The sequence below is a fragment of the Triticum urartu genome, chromosome 4A (genome assembly GCF_056163025.1).
Source record: "Triticum urartu cultivar PI428250 chromosome 4A, HENAU_Tu73, whole genome shotgun sequence".
NCBI lineage: Eukaryota > Viridiplantae > Streptophyta > Magnoliopsida > Poales > Poaceae > Triticum > Triticum urartu.
Genome location: NC_141876.1, coordinates 2,406,183 through 2,422,194, shown reverse-complemented (window position 1 = coordinate 2,422,194; position 16,012 = coordinate 2,406,183). Strand labels below are relative to the sequence as shown.

Sequence of the window (16,012 nt, the reverse complement as noted above, 5' to 3'; positions counted from 1 at the left end):
TTTTTAGAAATTTTTATATTTTATTAGGATTTTTTCCTTTCGGGCAAAATTTTTTTAAAAAAAAATTCTCGACCGACTGGGCCTTTGGCCCAGTCGAGCCGGCCCGCTCGCCTGTGCCGCCTTCCTCCCGGGCGGAGGAGTCCCGCCGCCGGCTGTGTCCAAGGCGGACACGCCTCCCGAGGCCACGCCCCCTCGCCCAAGCAGCCCTCTCGGCCCCCCTCCTCCTCATCGCCAGTCGCCGCCGCCTCCCCGCATGCCACAAGCCGCCGCCGCCGCAGTTGCCAGCCGCCGCTCGCCGTCGCCACCCCGCACCGCTGCCCCGCCTCGCCGTCGCCACCCCGCACCGCCGCCCCGCCTTGTCGTCGCCTCTTCGCCGACGCTCGTCGTTGTTGACCGCCGCCGGCCAAGTCCGGTTAACCGGTATAAACCGTCGGTTTTTCTTTTTCGGTTAGTTAGGTTTAGATCGATTAGGGGGCAACAGGGGGCCACCGACGAGGGGCTGGAGGAAGTTGACCCGAGCTTGAGTCGGCTGATCTGGGGGCGCCGGCGGCGAGCCACCCCTTGGCGAGGGAGGGGGCATGGTGTTTGGATTCATGTTTCTTGGTGGCATTTTTTGCAAGAGGATTGGTCGATTTAAGCTATTGTGGAAGCCACATTTCGGTGGCATGGGCCATAAGCAGTGGCGTAGCCAGCCCAATACATCAGGGTGGTCCATTAATAGAAATATTATTTATTTTTCAAAGAAATGTTTATTCTAGTACATTATATACAAGCTATGGGGAAATTTACGCCACTGGCCATAAGCGTGTTATATTTGTGAAAAGGAAATTATAGCTTCTTTGTATTTGCCTAGTTGGAGATAGACTTACACAGTACCTGCGAATTTCATTCTACCTGTGGACAAATTTCGGCACCGAATTTGATTAGTAATACGCAAATGATGCTTCTATTTAACATTGCTTATGTTGAGACATTTACACAAGGCTCGATCTCCGTACTCCAAGGATCGCATTATAGAGGGTGAAATGATATACATATAGACAATAGTATTTGAAATCACATATTTCATAAGAAAAGAAAAGAAAAGAAAAAAGATCAGTAGAATCTGTATTCCCGACATTTGCCATTGAACCTCACGCCAGCTGTAGCTCCGAAAACGAACAAACCAAAAATAGAAAATCAGCACAATGCATCAAATACCCCTCACACTTTTGTTTCGATTTTGAATGAGTCGACGATTGTATGTAGCCTATCCTTCATCTTGTCCCATCTCCTCTCGTTTGCGCCCGTCGCCAACGTGTAGAACTTGCCTGCAACAACCCCTACACAGTGAGAAGATGGTAGATATATAGTAGTGACCACCGACCAATGACATCATCAATCAAGCATTTCAAATACAAGTGAGAGAGCAGGAATCGTGCAAGAGAAGTTGATTGGAGTTTACAACTAACATGGCATCTTATTGAGAGAGAAAACGATGATGCCAGATAGGAGTTAATACCATTTGCTATGGTAATTGTGCCAAGTGCATGTCTTGTGAAATTTGGAGCCTGAGCTGTGAACTCGAAAGTATAGTAAGCTCTTCCATCGATATCGGTCTGGACAATGAAATGCATCTTGTGAGTTTAACAACAAGCGAATACCTAAAAAATGCACAAAACAATAACATATAAAGTTGACAACAAAAGAGCATTTGACAACAAAAAAATCTACTAACGTAACCGAGAAGCATTAGATAGTTTGTACTGCCAAGGATTGATAAATTTGATGTTACGGCAATGATCATCCTTCGCTGGGTAAATATGCCAGGACGATATGTAGGGTTTTTCATAAACAATAAGAAGTACAACAAAGAACAAAAGATGCATAATGCATACACACACACATACATACATACGTACACGCAAGACAAAAGAAAACACTTTAATTTTTAGGCAACAGTTTGCGACATTTAGAGTAGAATCATCATGCAGATTCATGTCTAGTTTGTGGCTGGAAGTAGTATTTTATTTGTCTCTGGCTGCAACATTCCGCTTCTATCTCTCACATTTTTTACAGAAGGGCTCGACTTTACTGGAGTCATGTGGGTTTGTGCACCTCCATTATCTCCATTGTAATGCAAACGGATATATTTTGTGGGATGTTTATTTCTAAAGCGACCTATGGCATACCATATATATGTTACAGTTTTAATTTTTGGATCAATCAATGAATAATCAGACAAGCACGCACATCTATCCAATTTAATCAAAACACAAAAGGTAGTGAAATATCTAATCAAAACTGGTGCGCGCCACTTTTGTGAGGATTGAATCAACGGGTTAAAGTGAGAGAAAGAAAGAAAAGGTACACCCACACCTCTTTGGCCTCGATCAACTTGGTTTTCTGCGTGGGTGGTGATAGAACTTTCCGCACCAAGGCCTCGGCAACCTGAAGAACACACACATGATATACAAGAGAAGAGATGAGATATAAACAATCTATCCATCTATCTTTTCTTTAATGAGAAGGCGTATGACGGAGTGGAGTGGGGTGGACCTGGTCGGGCGGGCCGAGGTCGCGGATGTCTTCCTTGGTGGTGGGGATCATGTTGATGCTGACGCTCTCCAGCGGCTCGATCACGTCCTTGTACACCTTGTCCTGCCCTTGCACAGACACCTCCTGCATTCATTTATTCATTCAGCATCACCAAGTGTATGCAGTATGCGTATGGAGCAGAGGATTCATGGAGGAGTACGTACCTGCCATCCGAATGGGTAGACGAAGGAGTAGCCGGCCTTCCGGTCGATGACCGGCATGAACTTGCCGTCCGCCGCCGCGACTACAATCCCATTATTTAGATATACCACATCAATCAGGATTAGTTTTGATCATTCTACTACCTAGGGCGATGGATGGATGGATTGGGAGAAGAAGGAGGGAGAACATACATGCCGCCGGAGCGGGCCGGGAGACGAGCGCCGCGGCGGCCACGGCAGCCCCCGCCACCAGCACCTGCCGCCGCGGGGAAGGGGAGCACTCCACCGCAGCAGCTTCACCTGGCACGACACGACACGACACGGAGAGGATATGAAAAGAAGCGGCAGCTGCCAGAGCACGCACACAAACCCAAAACCATGGCGCCCGGCCTGGTGGCTCGAATACAGGTAAATGGCGAGCAGGAGGAAGCACGGACGGACCTTTGCTGGGGCTGGCCGGCGCCATGGCCCTGACGGTGACGGGGAGCAGCCTCCGCGCCGGCGTCTTGGCGGTCGGGGAAGGGAGGCCGAGGCCATGGCCGTGGAGGGATAAGGAGGTTGCGGTGGCCATGGCTGCGCGCGCGCTCGGACTCCTCTCCTCTGCTCCGCTCTTCCCTATCTTCTTCTTCCAATCCCTCCGTGGCCACCGATCCATTCGCCGCCTCGCGTGCGCTCCCGCCGTTGGATCAACCCAAACTCAATCCAACGGTCGACCAACAAACTCATACATCCTTCCATTCGTTTTATGTTCCTATTGGTAACTACTCACTCCTCCTTGACCCATGCAATGTTGCTATCAACTGAGTTTGTGCCTTGCCCCCATGCAAAAAACAAAACAAAAACCTCTCACATGATCAATCTCCAACTGTCACATCGACGCGCAAGCGGATAGAAGGTGATTACCATCTCGATGACGCTTCTTCCTCCTCCGACGGTGTCATCTCAAATAAAAAAATCTTCGACTTCAATCCCACCTCGAGGACGCTTGTCGCCGCATTGCTGAAGAGCATGTGAGTTTCCACCCCGCTTTTATCCGCGGATGACGGGCGGTTATTTGTGTTGTCTGCCGGCATGGCTCCATATACATTGTTGGCAGCAATATCGTTTTCTACAATGGCCCCTTATTTCGAGCCTCCACGAGCAAGATCGTCGGTTTATCACGCTGCAGGTAGACGCGGGTTTAAGGGGGACTAACCAATTCATCCCACTTAGACTGCTTTCATGGGCTCTCATTGGACATAACTTTTTAAAATGGGCTAGCTCTATTAGCCCATTATAGGAACCCACTTAACCAACCAACCATTTTCTCTCTCTTGACGACAAAGGAACAGAGAAGGCATCGCGGCGCAACAAACACACTCCCACCATCATCGCCGATGGACACACTACTCTGCCGCCACATATCCACCTCTTCACCTCGCACTCAACCCCTCTCGTACTCCCCTGCATTGCAGCTTCTCCCTTCTCCGCCCCACATCACCGTCCCAATCAAGAATCATCGACCCCCTCTACCCCGGACCACATCACAGCCCAAATCAAGAACTACCGGAGAAGATAGTGGCCGGACTTGGTGGCCAACGGGTACTTGTCGTCTATTGTTCGCCATAGAGCAAAGAACCATCAAGATGTCTCCTCCTGGACAAGTGAGAGTAGCTCCGTACTTTCATCGTCGCCAAACATGCTATACCTTTGTATATCCGTGAACAGAGTTAACCTGAAACAGACAAACACTTTTTTAATTGGTGTCATGCTTTGCACTATGCATTATCCTCTATTAAATCGATATGTAATGGGTCCAACCAATTCGCTCGCATATGTAATTAAAATTAGATTGCGGCTTCGGCAAGAATTTAAAGCATACATTCGTAATTATATCGTTGTATTTGATATGGTAACATGAACCAGACATTCATTCATCAGTCAGTAGTAGTAGTAGTAATAAAAAGAATAAAAACTCCTCCTTTGTCCTTTGTGTTTTGAGACCAGTAAAAAAGACTCCTCCTTTTGGTCTCCCCTGTCCCGAAGATCTCCGTCTTCCCCATCCCCAATCCCTCACGCGCGTCCGCCTCGCCGCCGGCCCGCCGGGAAGATGGCCGCGTCGGGGTCCGGGTCCGGTTCCGGCCAGATCCAGCCGCTCAAGATCCCCGACGCCGTCGTCGCGCTCGCGCAGGCCGCCGCCAAGGCCAACAACAGCAGCAACAGCGCCGCCGCCGCCGACGCCACCGACAAATGTACGTATCTCATTCACGGAGCAGCCAGCACCGGTTCCGGCTGTCGTGTCCGTCAGTGGCCTTCGCCGCCGGCGAGATCTCATTCTTGGATCCTGATTCGTCTGTTCGTTTGTTTGTTTGGGCGCAGATCTCCCCGGGTGGCCGCTCTTCTCGCCGCCCAAGATGCAGCTGACCAAGTGCGCCAAGTGCCCCCGGGAGTTCTGCTCCTCCGTCGCCCTCCGCCGCCACACCCGCGTCCACCGCCGCGCCCTCAAGATCGACAAGGTTGCCCCCATTCTGTCCTCATTTTTTTTCATCTCCTCTGTCAGTTCAGTTCAGTTCAGTTGGGTGTCAAAAATCACTTTGTACCTGCATTTTCACCTGACTGTTCAATACATTATGATGTATGTACGTAATCGAGCGCCCGTCAACATGGGGGTTCGACGAATACGGGTGTCCGATAATAGTTGTAATATAATTTAGCAAAGAGTAATTTGCTCACAGATTGTGGATTAGTGACCTATAACCTACTTAAACGAATGGATGGTCTGCATTAACCTGTGTTCAGCTAATGTTACGCGCGATACGCAACTCCATTCGTCCACGCCTTCGGTTTTCTTATACCCAGTGCCCACCCCCTTGCTGCCCTGCATTGGCATGACATATTTGTTTCCTGATGGTTTTGCAGGATTTCCCCAAGAACAGAGACCACCTTGCCGCATTCTGGGACAAAGTAAGAAGATATGCTCTGCTCTGCCGCCACTTCTTTATTCTCTGCTGTAATATAAATAATTTAGCAGAAAGAGTGATTTGCTGACAGATTGTGGATTACTGGCCTTATATAACCTATTTAAACGAAGCAACATGTTGTTTCCCTCTCCTTGCTAGTAGTGTGTTCATGTGATTAATAACTTGTCCTGCTCTTCAGCTCACGGTGGATCAGGCCCAAGCGATACTGTCCTTGGAGGGCATGGCTATAGAGGTAATGACCGTAGATCGGCATCTTCAGAGTATACGGCTTTGTCTTTGTGTATCGGTTTGTGTTTCGGAACATCTAATGTTATACACAAGAAATACATCTTCAGGAGACCAGCGCTTTATTCATCTTGACATCATTGTCGTCATGGATGTGCAAGCCAGGGTACGCTTCGTTGCCGCTGCCGTATGCCAGAGCTGGCAATGAACTCCTGGTAAGGATTTTGACCCAACTTGTAACTGCATTACTGTATGCATTTGGTGTCGTGTAGTATGTAATAAGCTTCTTTTCTCCCCATAACTGCAGGACCTTATTCAGACAGCAGCCTCAAGACTACCTATCTCATCAAATGAACTGTTTATCATGCTCGACGAAGCAAGCGAGAACACATTTCTCTGTACCAACGCAGCCGACGCTGCTTTCGTTCAGAAGTTTTTGTTTGATGGGGAGGTTGAGAAGGTCGCAACAGAGTTGAAAAACGTTGTTGCGTGCACGAGTTACATCCTTGAACAGAAGCTGGTACGATGTCTTTCCATTACGCAAAACAGAGTTAGTGCATTTAACCTCCAGCTACAAGTTTCTATGATTCTAACGAAGGACCGTAAATAAAACAACAGGTTGAAGCATGGTCTGCTGATAAGGCTGCCGAAGCATTAAGATGCCAGAAGTTGCTTGTGGAGGAAGAGGACGCTGCTCAGAAAAGGTTAATGTTTAATGTCATTGGCGTGTTATATAATTACTTAATTAGTTTGGTACACAAAGCTGCAAAGCCAATATTGTTTATCTGCTTATTGCTATAAATAAATGCAGCGTCATTTGATTCTACTTTGTGATGAGATCTATATCTAAACTATCCTTGTTGTATAACTTGAAGGCAAGCTGAAATCATGGAAAGGAAAAGGATGAAGAAACTGAGACAGAAAGAACAGAGACTGAAAGACCTCAAGGACGAGGGCACCATGGTCCAGTTACCTGAAGTGGTCGATGGTGCGACGAGCTCTCCTGGGATTCAGAGTCTCGAGGCTGTTTCAGGCCCTGGCCTCCACGAGCAAGAAGACCCACAGCATCTTCAATTGTCAACACCAGTGCCTTCAGACGACAATGGTTGCAATGGAGAAGATGCCAATTGTGGTTCGGGACAAGAAATCGATACTGCTGCTGTTTTCAGGGAACAAGCCATGGCAACAAGCAATCTCGACAGGGCAGAAAACCTTCCCCCAAATAGCTCTGTCTCGGGTTCTTCTGCGACTGCGTCGAAGCATCCATCTTCATCTTCAGTAAGGCACTCACGTCACAGGGAGCCAAATGTCGGTGCAGCGACAAACAAAAGCAAGACCTGGGCATGGAAGGTGCGAACTGGTGTTGAAGAACGGTGCCCAAAAGGTGAGCCAGATGTAGATGCTAACCAAGAGACGGCTCCTCTCAACACGGACAAGAACTCGCAAGTGCTAATAGGATCCATAAGCGTCGCGATCGAAGACGGTGGTGGATGCTCGCAGGACTCCAAGGATAACCACCCAGCTCCTCCTGAATCTGATTCGAACACTCTGAACGATCCAGTGGCCGAGGTGATGCAGCCAACCAGCCATGATGAGAACGGATGTGAAGACGCTAATGGTGGTACCATTACACCGGCAGCAGAGGACCATTCTCCCTCCAGCATCATGACAGATGAGAGCGGCTCAGTCTGTGGCAACGTGGAGTCGGCAGAAAGCGTAGGCCTAGAACGAGGCACCATGATGTCTTCCGGTCAAGAAGCGGCGGCATTCCTTTCTCAAAGTAAGCAATTATCTTATTGGTTGTTCCGTTTGCAAGCCCGTGCACGCAACTGCCTTTTAGTAATTAGTACTCCCTCCGATCCAAAATAACCTGACCTAGCTAGTAGTTGCTTGGAGTGTTTATGTATGCTGAGTGACACACCACTACTTACTCTTGAGTAGTGCTAGTGTCGAGTTAACCTGGTATGTGTGCATATTATGATGACTCTCGTCTTGTATTTGGGCGCGCAGGATGGAAGGAAGCGGTGGCTGGGGATCATGTGAAGCTTGTTCTGTGCTGAGGTCCTGAGGAGCTGCACAGCACCCACCGGAGGACTGATCTGATGTATACAAGGAAGGCACCTGCCTACTATATTGGCCGAGCCGAGCCGACCCATGGAGCAAAGTATTGTGGAGTTGCAAAGCATCCATTCCATGGGGCAGTTCATTTGAGTACTAGACTTTGGGTACTAGACTTGGTTGGTTGGTTTTTAGATGGTAAATGAGTAAAATGCTTGCATGGCGCAGTTGAATTCAGGTACTATATTGCTTGATGGTTAACTAGCAGAAGAGTTGACGTGTTGTGTGGGCAGAGTTACCGTGCATGATAAACCAAGAGGGGAAGTAATCAGGTGATGAGAAGATTGGCCAGTAGAATTTCTTCCTTGTGTTTCTGTTTAGGTTTTGGGGGCTACAGAGATGCTCTTCTGACCAACAAGAAAACGTTGGTAAGTTGGTACTCTTTCAGTTTATCCCAATCAAGATATACATCATTCGCTACTCTTTTTTCTTTTCTTTTCCTGATGGGATGTACTAGTTGGTTGATCAAAGACATTATCATTCTCCGAGGGTCATGATTTCCTGATACAGGATCAGCCCGTTAGTAAAGAACTTCAAGAACAGAACGCTGAAGGGTTTTGTTTCAGTGTCATGATACAGTCTTCCTTGTCTGGGTTTTGCTTCATCATCTTTCTCTGCAAAGGCGCCAAGAAGGAAGGAAAAGAGGCCGAAAGCCTTCATAGAATCATGTTTTGCGGCATCTGCATAAAACATTGATAAACAATGGGCAGCCACACCACAATTTATTTACATATGAATTTGGCTAAATTTAACACATGAATTTTTGCAACACAACTATGCAAGATCACCACACAAAGAAATCAACAACACATGAAATTCAACTTCAAATCCTCGTATCGAGTTAAATGCAAATCACAAACCTAGTGCATGACCAACGCAAAAAAAAAAGAGGTGCACATAAACATATACTCCCTCCATTTTTGTATACAAGGCCACAAACTCATATTACAGGTACCAAGATAGAAACTAATGACTACTTTAGTCAATGTTGAAAACTAGTCTTTTCTCCTCGCTTGACGTGTTAATTAATGTGTATTTTTCTCTACAACACACAACAAGACAACTCTCTCACTCCTCGTTGGTTGATTAATGCGGTGCACTAAAATCAACCTTCTCACCCCCACATGCATGCATGGGGTATTAATGTCCTCGATTGCTAGTACGAGGCAAACCTCATAAATTTTATCTCGATTGATATTAGTGGCCTTGTATAGCTGCAAATTCTAATTTTGATAGTGGCCTTGTATACAAAAATGGAGGGAGTATAGTAAAGATAGAAAGTCTAATAATAATAATAATTGTGTGTCCTTTTTTATCATTATCATCTCTGCAGTTCTCGTTTAACTAGTTGATTGTTCTACTCCTCATGTTTATGCTCACCTTGTATGATCAATACTACTGTCTAATTTCCAGTTTCATCGAAGAAGAAATCGTCAAGGCACTTCCTGGTGACAATGTTGGCTTCAACGTCAAGGATATTGGTATTTCATTGCAAGACTGTTTAATTCATAGTGTGATGTTCTATATTTGCGATGCGTAGTGTGTGGTAAGGTCATCAAATAGTGGAGTGTGGAGTGAGAAAAGGTGAGCACATCACAGCAGGACGTGTACAACCAAACATCATGTTTTGCACGTTCACAGTGTTAAACCCGAACTGCATGGCAACCAAACGCCAGGCATGAAAGTGCTCCGTGGTGCCAAACGATGTGCATAACATGATTTTTTTTTTACCCTGCATCAGCTCAGCCTGTCGCAAGTCGGCCGCAAATGCAAACATGCAGAAAAGTCCATGCCGACCATGCGAGTAACCAAACGCATCCCTAATTATATATATTGATTGATATAAAAAAGGAAACTAATGATCATTGATGGAGGAAAAAAAATTGGAAACTAATGACCACGTTTGTATTTGGCCCTGTTTTTGGGCAACGTGCATGATGGGCTTGTACGTGGGTGCATGCGTATGCTTCTTTTTAAATCTTGTTATATTAGATTTCGAAATTCGAATCCAGACCGCCATCCATTCCATTCGTGGGAGAAGAGAAGAGATCAAGAGAAGATGCTGGCCCGGATCTTGAGCCGCAAGGGCGCGTCGGGCTTCTCCTGGGCCTCCACCGCCGACCAGGTCACCGCCGGCGTCTCCGCAGCCGGCCTCACCGCAATAGTCACCGGTAACCACCTACCCCTCCTTTGCCGCACGCCTTGCCGCTCTCTCCCCGGTTCCATTCGATTTGATCTGATTCGGTTGCTTGGCAGGTGCGTCGAGCGGGATCGGCGCGGAGACGGCGCGGGTGCTGGCGGCGCGCGGGGCGCACGTCGTCATGGCCGTCCGCAACCTCGCCGCCGCAGAGGCCGTGCGCCAGGACGTCCTCGCCGAGTCCCCCGCCGGCAGCGTGGAGGTGATGGAGCTGGACCTCTCCTCGTTGGACTCCGTCCGCAAGTTCGCCGCCGACTTCGCCGCCAGGGGACTCCCGCTCAACATCCTCATGTAAGGAAAGCCCCTCTTACGATAGTTGAGGTTCAGTCAGGGGTTGTCAAAACCATTCAGGTTCAGGTTCAGGTTCAGGTTCAGTGAGATTCAGGTTCAAGTGCATCACGATTCACGAGTAGAGTAGGTAGCACAACAGCGACATAGTTTCTCCGGGTGTCACTCAACAACTCAACATCGAGCCGATTCAATTTCTGGGTTTCTTAAACCATATATAACATGTTGGTTGGAGTAGATCAGTGTAGCAAGTCTCCACAGGGTAGGAAAAAGATATTCTGGTGGCTTCAGGCTTATTGATGCATCATCTAGATGCAGAGTCCGGGGGTACATCCTTCTTTTTTTTAAAAAAAAAACCCTTCAGTTTAGTACTCCCTCCGTCCAGAGAAAGTATCTTTCATGCTTCCTCGCCTGCACATTTGCTAAAGCGTACCATAATAGCTACTTACATGGTGTTCCCTGACTAAATATTGCTTTCTCTGGCTGGCAGCAACAACGCAGGGGTAATGGCGACCCCTTTCTCCCTCTCAAAGGATGGCATCGAGATGCAGTTTGCAACCAACCATGTCGGTATGATTCGATTACCAACTCAACTCCCATGTACTACTACAACTTGACTAGCTGGTGAACCCAGCTACATACCCTGGTATAGAACACTTCATTTCAGAATAGTGTATCATTGCTGTGCCTTAATATAAGCCCCTTGATGTATCATTGCTGTACTACTGCTGCTCCTGAACTCTGAACCTATGATTAAAACAAAATTGCTGCCAATCCTATAGCATTTAATTATCTCAGCGGACAGTTGCAAGCTTTTAAAATCTACTTCTTCTAACCCTTCTAGCTCATTTCCGCTTCACCTAACTCTTCATCTCATATTATTCAGGGCATTTTCTTCTGACAAATCTTTTGCTGGAGACCATGAAAAAGACCTCTCGTGAATCAAGCGTGGAAGGAAGAATTGTCAATGTTTCGTCAGAGGCGCACAGGTTTGCATACAAGGAAGGCATCCGTTTCGCCAAGCTAAATGATGAGGAAGAGTATGTAATTCCCGCGCAGTCATTCTTATGTTTTCCGCTACCATTTACTTAATTTCAAGACAAACGAGAGTCACTTGCTGTTTGAACCTTGCTGTTGTGCAGGTATAGCACCATTGCAGCATATGGGCAGTCAAAGCTTGCCAACATCTTACACGCCAATGAACTTGCCAGGAGATTTAAGGTATGTCATTATGGCATTATGGCCATGCCTTGGGTTTATTTTATTTTGAGTTTTTTAGGTCCAGCCGGTTCTATGTCGGTGTTTGTTCCAACATGAGTACTTATGCTACCAAGCACTGTCAGTTGCATTTTTTCTAAGAGTCTGCAGTTGGACTCTAAAATCACACCATTTGCCGAACTAAGAGAACGTTTACCGGTTGTTCCACACGATCTTCATGACAGGATTTCATTTCATTCACTGTTTATCTGGGTCTGAAATTGTCGGGGAACAATCGGCATCCAAACCCATTGTCTAAAAGCTGAACTGTTTGTTCTTAATAACTGGATTTGTCTGTTTTCAGTTCTTTATCAGTATGATATATAGCTTTGTTTCAGCCCAAGTATCTCAAATCATGATTCAATATTTTGTCGAACAGGAAGAGGGTGTGAACATGACTGCGAATTCTCTCCATCCTGGAGTTATCATCACGAACCTTCTTCGCCACCACAGCATCTTAGATGGTAAACATATATTGGCAGCATGGAGATATCATGCAGTGCTCCTCCTTTCATACAAGAAGTCATCTTGATTCACTCTTCGTCTTGCTTTGATTGAGGTTTGAATAACTCATGGCACCGTAAAAGAAAAGGAAACACACACACTAGATGGCAAGGGTGAGAGACAGAAACGGCAGGCATCAGTCAAAACAATGCAAATAACCTTTAGGCTTTAGCTGTGAAACTAATAAAATGCCAAGTTCTGCTTTCGAAATTGTAGCTTCACTGATATCATCATAATATTTTTTGTCGGATGCAGTTGTACATCGGACGCTTGGTAAACTGGTGCTGAAGAACGCTAAACAGGTACATGTTGGCACTATGTTCGTTCTTCTTCACAGGGTGGTGTGTCCATCATGTTACAGTAATTACAGAGTCCATCGTGTTGGAATGACAGGGGGCTGCGACGCAGTGCTACGTGGCACTGCACCCGGACGCGAAGGGGGTGTCGGGGAGGTACTGGAGCGACAGCAACATGTACGAGCCGAGCGAAAAGGCCAAGGACGCGGAGCTGGGCAAGAAGCTGTGGGACTACACCCTCGACCTCGTCGCCTGATGGTCGATAGATGCTGAGGAGATGAGATGAAGGATGGGAGGAACTCAAGCCATTGCCGTTTCTCAAAAAAAAAAAAAAAAAAAAACTCAAGCCAGTGGTGTAATGCAATGTACAACAAACAGCTGAGTCTGAGTGTGCGAGACTAGTCATCATACTATCTGTGGTAAAACAGACAGAGAGGGAGAGAATTTGATTGATTCATTTGTCTGAATTTCGTCGGATGCAGATGCAAGAAGAGATTTTTGTTGGTGCGGTATCTGGGCTGTGAGATACTTCCTCTTCCTAAGCTTGTTCGGTTCCTTGGGATTTGAACTCCCCTCCAAACCTCTCCAATCCCCTTGTGAGGCTCTAAAACTTGTTGATGTTCTTAAAAAAACATATTTTTTTGAGTTTGGTTAATAGTTTTTCAGAATTTACTGTTCATGCAGGTGAATTTGTGCTGAGATTAGAGGAACATTTTCGCAAATAATTCCCATTCCCTGCCTGGTATGTCCATATCTCATCGGATTCCCTGCCCAAATCCATTCATTAGAGGAACCTCGCTGCCGCAGAGGCCGTGCGCCAGGCCGTCCTCGCCGAGACCCCCGCCGCCAGCACAAATTCAGGTTCAGGTATGCACTTTGGTTCAGGTTCAGGTTCAGCGAGATGGCACATCAGTTTGGCTGCAACTTGACAGTTTCTGCAGGTTTCTGTCAACAACTCAACATCGAACCAATTTAATTTCAGGGTTTCTTTTGTACCTCAACTTGGACCATATATAACATGTTGGTTGGACTATGTGTAGGAAGGCTCCACAGGGTAGAGAAAATATATTGTGGCGATACCTTCAGTCCTGAATTGAGGGACAATCGTCCAGATTTCCCAATTTTGAGGAGGCTATAGGCATGGGAAATTTCATGGAAGGGTTTGGAACAGTTCCCTCTAGAGTCGGTATGACAGTGCTGGTGTTCCGGATGCAAGATCATAGTATTAGTCAAGTATTTGCGCAGACATCACTTGATCCTGGATACAAGAGTATGTTACATCGTGTATTGTACCTTTCTTTAGTAATCTGAACTAGTGTATTTCTGTTTCAAGAACAATAATAGCTACATCGTGTCCCCTGATTAACTATTGTTTTTCCTCGCAGCAACAATGCAGGGGTAATGGCCACTCCTTTCTCCCTCACAAAGGATGGCATCGAGATGCAGTTTGCAACTGAACATGCCGGTATGATTACCAACTTCCATGTGCTACTTGACCAGCTGATGGAGCCAGTTAACATACCCTTATAGAGAAACACTTCATTTCAACAAGTTGCAAACTTGAGATTTCTACTTCACCTAATTAACCCTCCTAGATCATTTCTGCTTCACCTAACTCTTCATGTCATAATATTCAGGGCATTTTCTTTTGACAGACATCGAAGGAAGAATTGCTAATGTTTCGTCAGAGGGGCACTGGTTTGCATACAAGGCATTTGTTTCGCTAAGCTAAATGATGAGGAAGAGTATGTTATTTTCGTGCAGTAATTATGTTTTCCCCTGCTATTTACTAGACGATGGCTGTATGCATCGCTTGATGGAGAGGCCGGGGGTTATCCTCCTTTCTGATTTTTTTTACATAATTTCAAGACAAATGAGAGTCACTTGCTGTTTCAAACTTGCGTCGTGCAGGTATAACACCATTGCAGCATATGGGCAGCCGAAGCTTGCAAACATTTTACATGCGAATGAACTTGCCAGGACATTTAAGGTATGCCACGTTCTGTCGAAGTGTTTTCTTTTTCAATGTAAGACGAAAACATAGCGTTCACCGCTTGACTTTCTCCAAAAGTACTAATCTATATTAGGGCCTCTTTGATTCGTTGGATTTTGAAAACATAGGAATAGGAAAAATATAGGATTGAAGTGGCATGCCGACTTGAATCCTATAGGATTAGCAATGAGTGTTTGATGGCATAGGAAAAACAAAGGAATTGTAAAAAGAGGTTGGAGTGGATGTTAGATTTCCTATGAAATGTAGTACGAAAGATTCCACAGGAAAAATTCCTATGGGATTCAATCCTATGAATCAAAGGACCATCATAGGAAAAAATCCTAAGGATTTCAATCCTCCAAAAATCCTATAAAATTCCTTTTAATCAAAGGAGCTAATACGTACTACTGAAGCAACAGAACAGCTTCTGAGATAATCATCCCTGATTCGACGTAACTTGGCAGCAACCTCCTGCATGTTGATTCGTTCACCCGGAGTTTGCTTGGTGCAGCAAAGGCCAACGTTTAGCATAGATAGCAAAGTGTGCATACCATTTTCCTTCATGGCCACTGGAGTTTCTTGGCAAGGCTCCAACTCCTGTAGCAGCTCGGGATCGACAATCTCCAATACCCTACCAGGGAAGCTGATCTCTGTAAGCTTCACAATGCTCAGCCCATTCTTAAACTGTGAATCACAACTCTAGTATTGAACAAAGGTCATGCCCAGATTTGTAATTTGATCAAATTCATTTAAGTTTAGTTAAAAGTTTTAAGTTCGCTCCAATTTTGTATGCAGGAATGCAACGCATAATCGAAAAACAATCCCCGCTCTCTTCTGAACTACAGGTCATTTCAAACGGTCTATCCAATCACTGTGGAAGGCATACATTGGTATCAGGAAACCCAGAAAACAAGGGGATGTTTCTTTGTTTTTTCTTTCTCGTTGTATGGGCAACTGTAATTCCTGGCCAGTTGATGGCTTTGTTAATTCAAAGCCGGGCTCTGCTTGAGCGTTCGTTCTGAAAAAAAAAGAAAACATGGGGATGTTACCCTTAGATTGGTGGGGAACAATAGTTCTACTCGGAGATGTATTCGTGTATAGCAAGGCACCACCCTGTCATGAAGAAGGACAACACAGGCTATCCTAGAGCCTAACAAAAGCTACGGCAATCCTCTTGTAGTATTGCCCAATATCAGTGCAGTGCTAAACACATGGAATGAATCATTTTATGATGATGTGTATGGCTAATCTCATCATGGCCACCAGTGCTCCTTGAAAGCCTTACACCCGCACTCGCACAAGACAAATGCCTCCCAAAGTACAAACCCCGTCTTAGTGCCTCCCAAAGCCTGCACCGTGCAAGGGCCAATAAGGTTCTTGAGGTCGTCCCCCACAACAGAATGGCTGGGACCGGTTGACTACTTCCTTTTCGGCGT

At 46.1% G+C, this 16,012-nt stretch overlaps 3 protein-coding genes and 1 long non-coding RNA gene across 4 annotated transcripts; 3 read left to right on the top strand and 1 right to left on the bottom strand.

Annotated features, from left to right (window-relative positions):
• Nucleotides 1–991: 991 nt before the first annotated feature.
• Nucleotides 992–3,408, bottom strand: PPL1 (PsbP-like protein 1). Its single transcript, XM_048713039.2, has 7 exons — nt 3,180–3,408; nt 2,931–3,038; nt 2,742–2,821; nt 2,539–2,661; nt 2,359–2,430; nt 1,502–1,598; nt 992–1,310 (listed from the first exon to the last, which is right to left on the bottom strand). Exons 1-7 carry the CDS (start codon nt 3,391–3,393, stop codon nt 1,204–1,206), a joined length of 801 nt encoding a protein of 266 aa, XP_048568996.2. The 5' UTR covers nt 3,394–3,408; the 3' UTR covers nt 992–1,203.
• Nucleotides 3,409–4,704: 1,296 nt separating this feature from the next.
• Nucleotides 4,705–8,606, top strand: LOC125550124 (uncharacterized). Its single transcript, XM_048713040.2, has 9 exons — nt 4,705–4,969; nt 5,097–5,233; nt 5,637–5,681; nt 5,877–5,930; nt 6,034–6,138; nt 6,231–6,443; nt 6,542–6,627; nt 6,799–7,703; nt 7,934–8,606. The coding sequence occupies exons 1-9, from the start codon at nt 4,828–4,830 to the stop codon at nt 7,981–7,983; spliced, it is 1,737 nt and encodes a 578-aa protein (XP_048568997.1). The 5' UTR covers nt 4,705–4,827; the 3' UTR covers nt 7,984–8,606.
• An 832-nt stretch (nt 8,607–9,438) lies between these two features.
• On the top strand, nt 9,439–13,176 carry LOC125550127 (short-chain dehydrogenase TIC 32, chloroplastic-like). Its single transcript, XM_048713041.2, has 8 exons — nt 9,439–10,212; nt 10,298–10,529; nt 11,017–11,096; nt 11,413–11,566; nt 11,669–11,747; nt 12,163–12,247; nt 12,543–12,589; nt 12,681–13,176. Exons 1-8 carry the CDS (start codon nt 9,999–10,001, stop codon nt 12,837–12,839), a joined length of 1,050 nt encoding a protein of 349 aa, XP_048568998.2. The 5' UTR covers nt 9,439–9,998; the 3' UTR covers nt 12,840–13,176.
• A 354-nt stretch (nt 13,177–13,530) lies between these two features.
• On the top strand, nt 13,531–15,766 carry LOC147974228 (uncharacterized). The gene is made up of 6 exons (XR_015600075.1): nt 13,531–13,853; nt 13,969–14,048; nt 14,239–14,328; nt 14,495–14,573; nt 15,041–15,228; nt 15,372–15,766. It is a non-coding gene; the product is annotated as an uncharacterized LOC147974228 (long non-coding RNA).
• The last annotated feature ends 246 nt before the right edge of the window (nt 15,767–16,012 follow it).

Excerpts from the sequence above, each read along its gene's own strand:
- PPL1 (XM_048713039.2), bottom strand. The coding sequence starts at position 3,393 with ATGGATCGGTGGCCACGGAGGGATTGGAAGAAGAAGATAGGGAAGAGC. Across the intron at positions 2,431-2,538 it reads ACCTCGGCCCGCCCGACCAG|GTTGCCGAGGCCTTGGTGCG; the intron begins GTCCACCCCACT and ends TGTGTTCTTCAG. Across the intron at positions 1,599-2,358 it reads AGTTGATCGAGGCCAAAGAG|ACCGATATCGATGGAAGAGC; the intron begins GTGTGGGTGTAC and ends TTCATTGTCCAG.
- LOC125550127 (XM_048713041.2), top strand. The coding sequence starts at position 9,999 with ATGCGTATGCTTCTTTTTAAATCTTGTTATATTAGATTTCGAAATTCG. Across the intron at positions 11,748-12,162 it reads AACTTGCCAGGAGATTTAAG|GAAGAGGGTGTGAACATGAC; the intron begins GTATGTCATTAT and ends TTTGTCGAACAG. Across the intron at positions 12,248-12,542 it reads CCACCACAGCATCTTAGATG|TTGTACATCGGACGCTTGGT; the intron begins GTAAACATATAT and ends TGTCGGATGCAG.
- LOC125550124 (XM_048713040.2), top strand. The coding sequence starts at position 4,828 with ATGGCCGCGTCGGGGTCCGGGTCCGGTTCCGGCCAGATCCAGCCGCTC. Across the intron at positions 4,970-5,096 it reads CGCCGACGCCACCGACAAAT|ATCTCCCCGGGTGGCCGCTC; the intron begins GTACGTATCTCA and ends GTTTGGGCGCAG. Across the intron at positions 6,444-6,541 it reads ACATCCTTGAACAGAAGCTG|GTTGAAGCATGGTCTGCTGA; the intron begins GTACGATGTCTT and ends ATAAAACAACAG.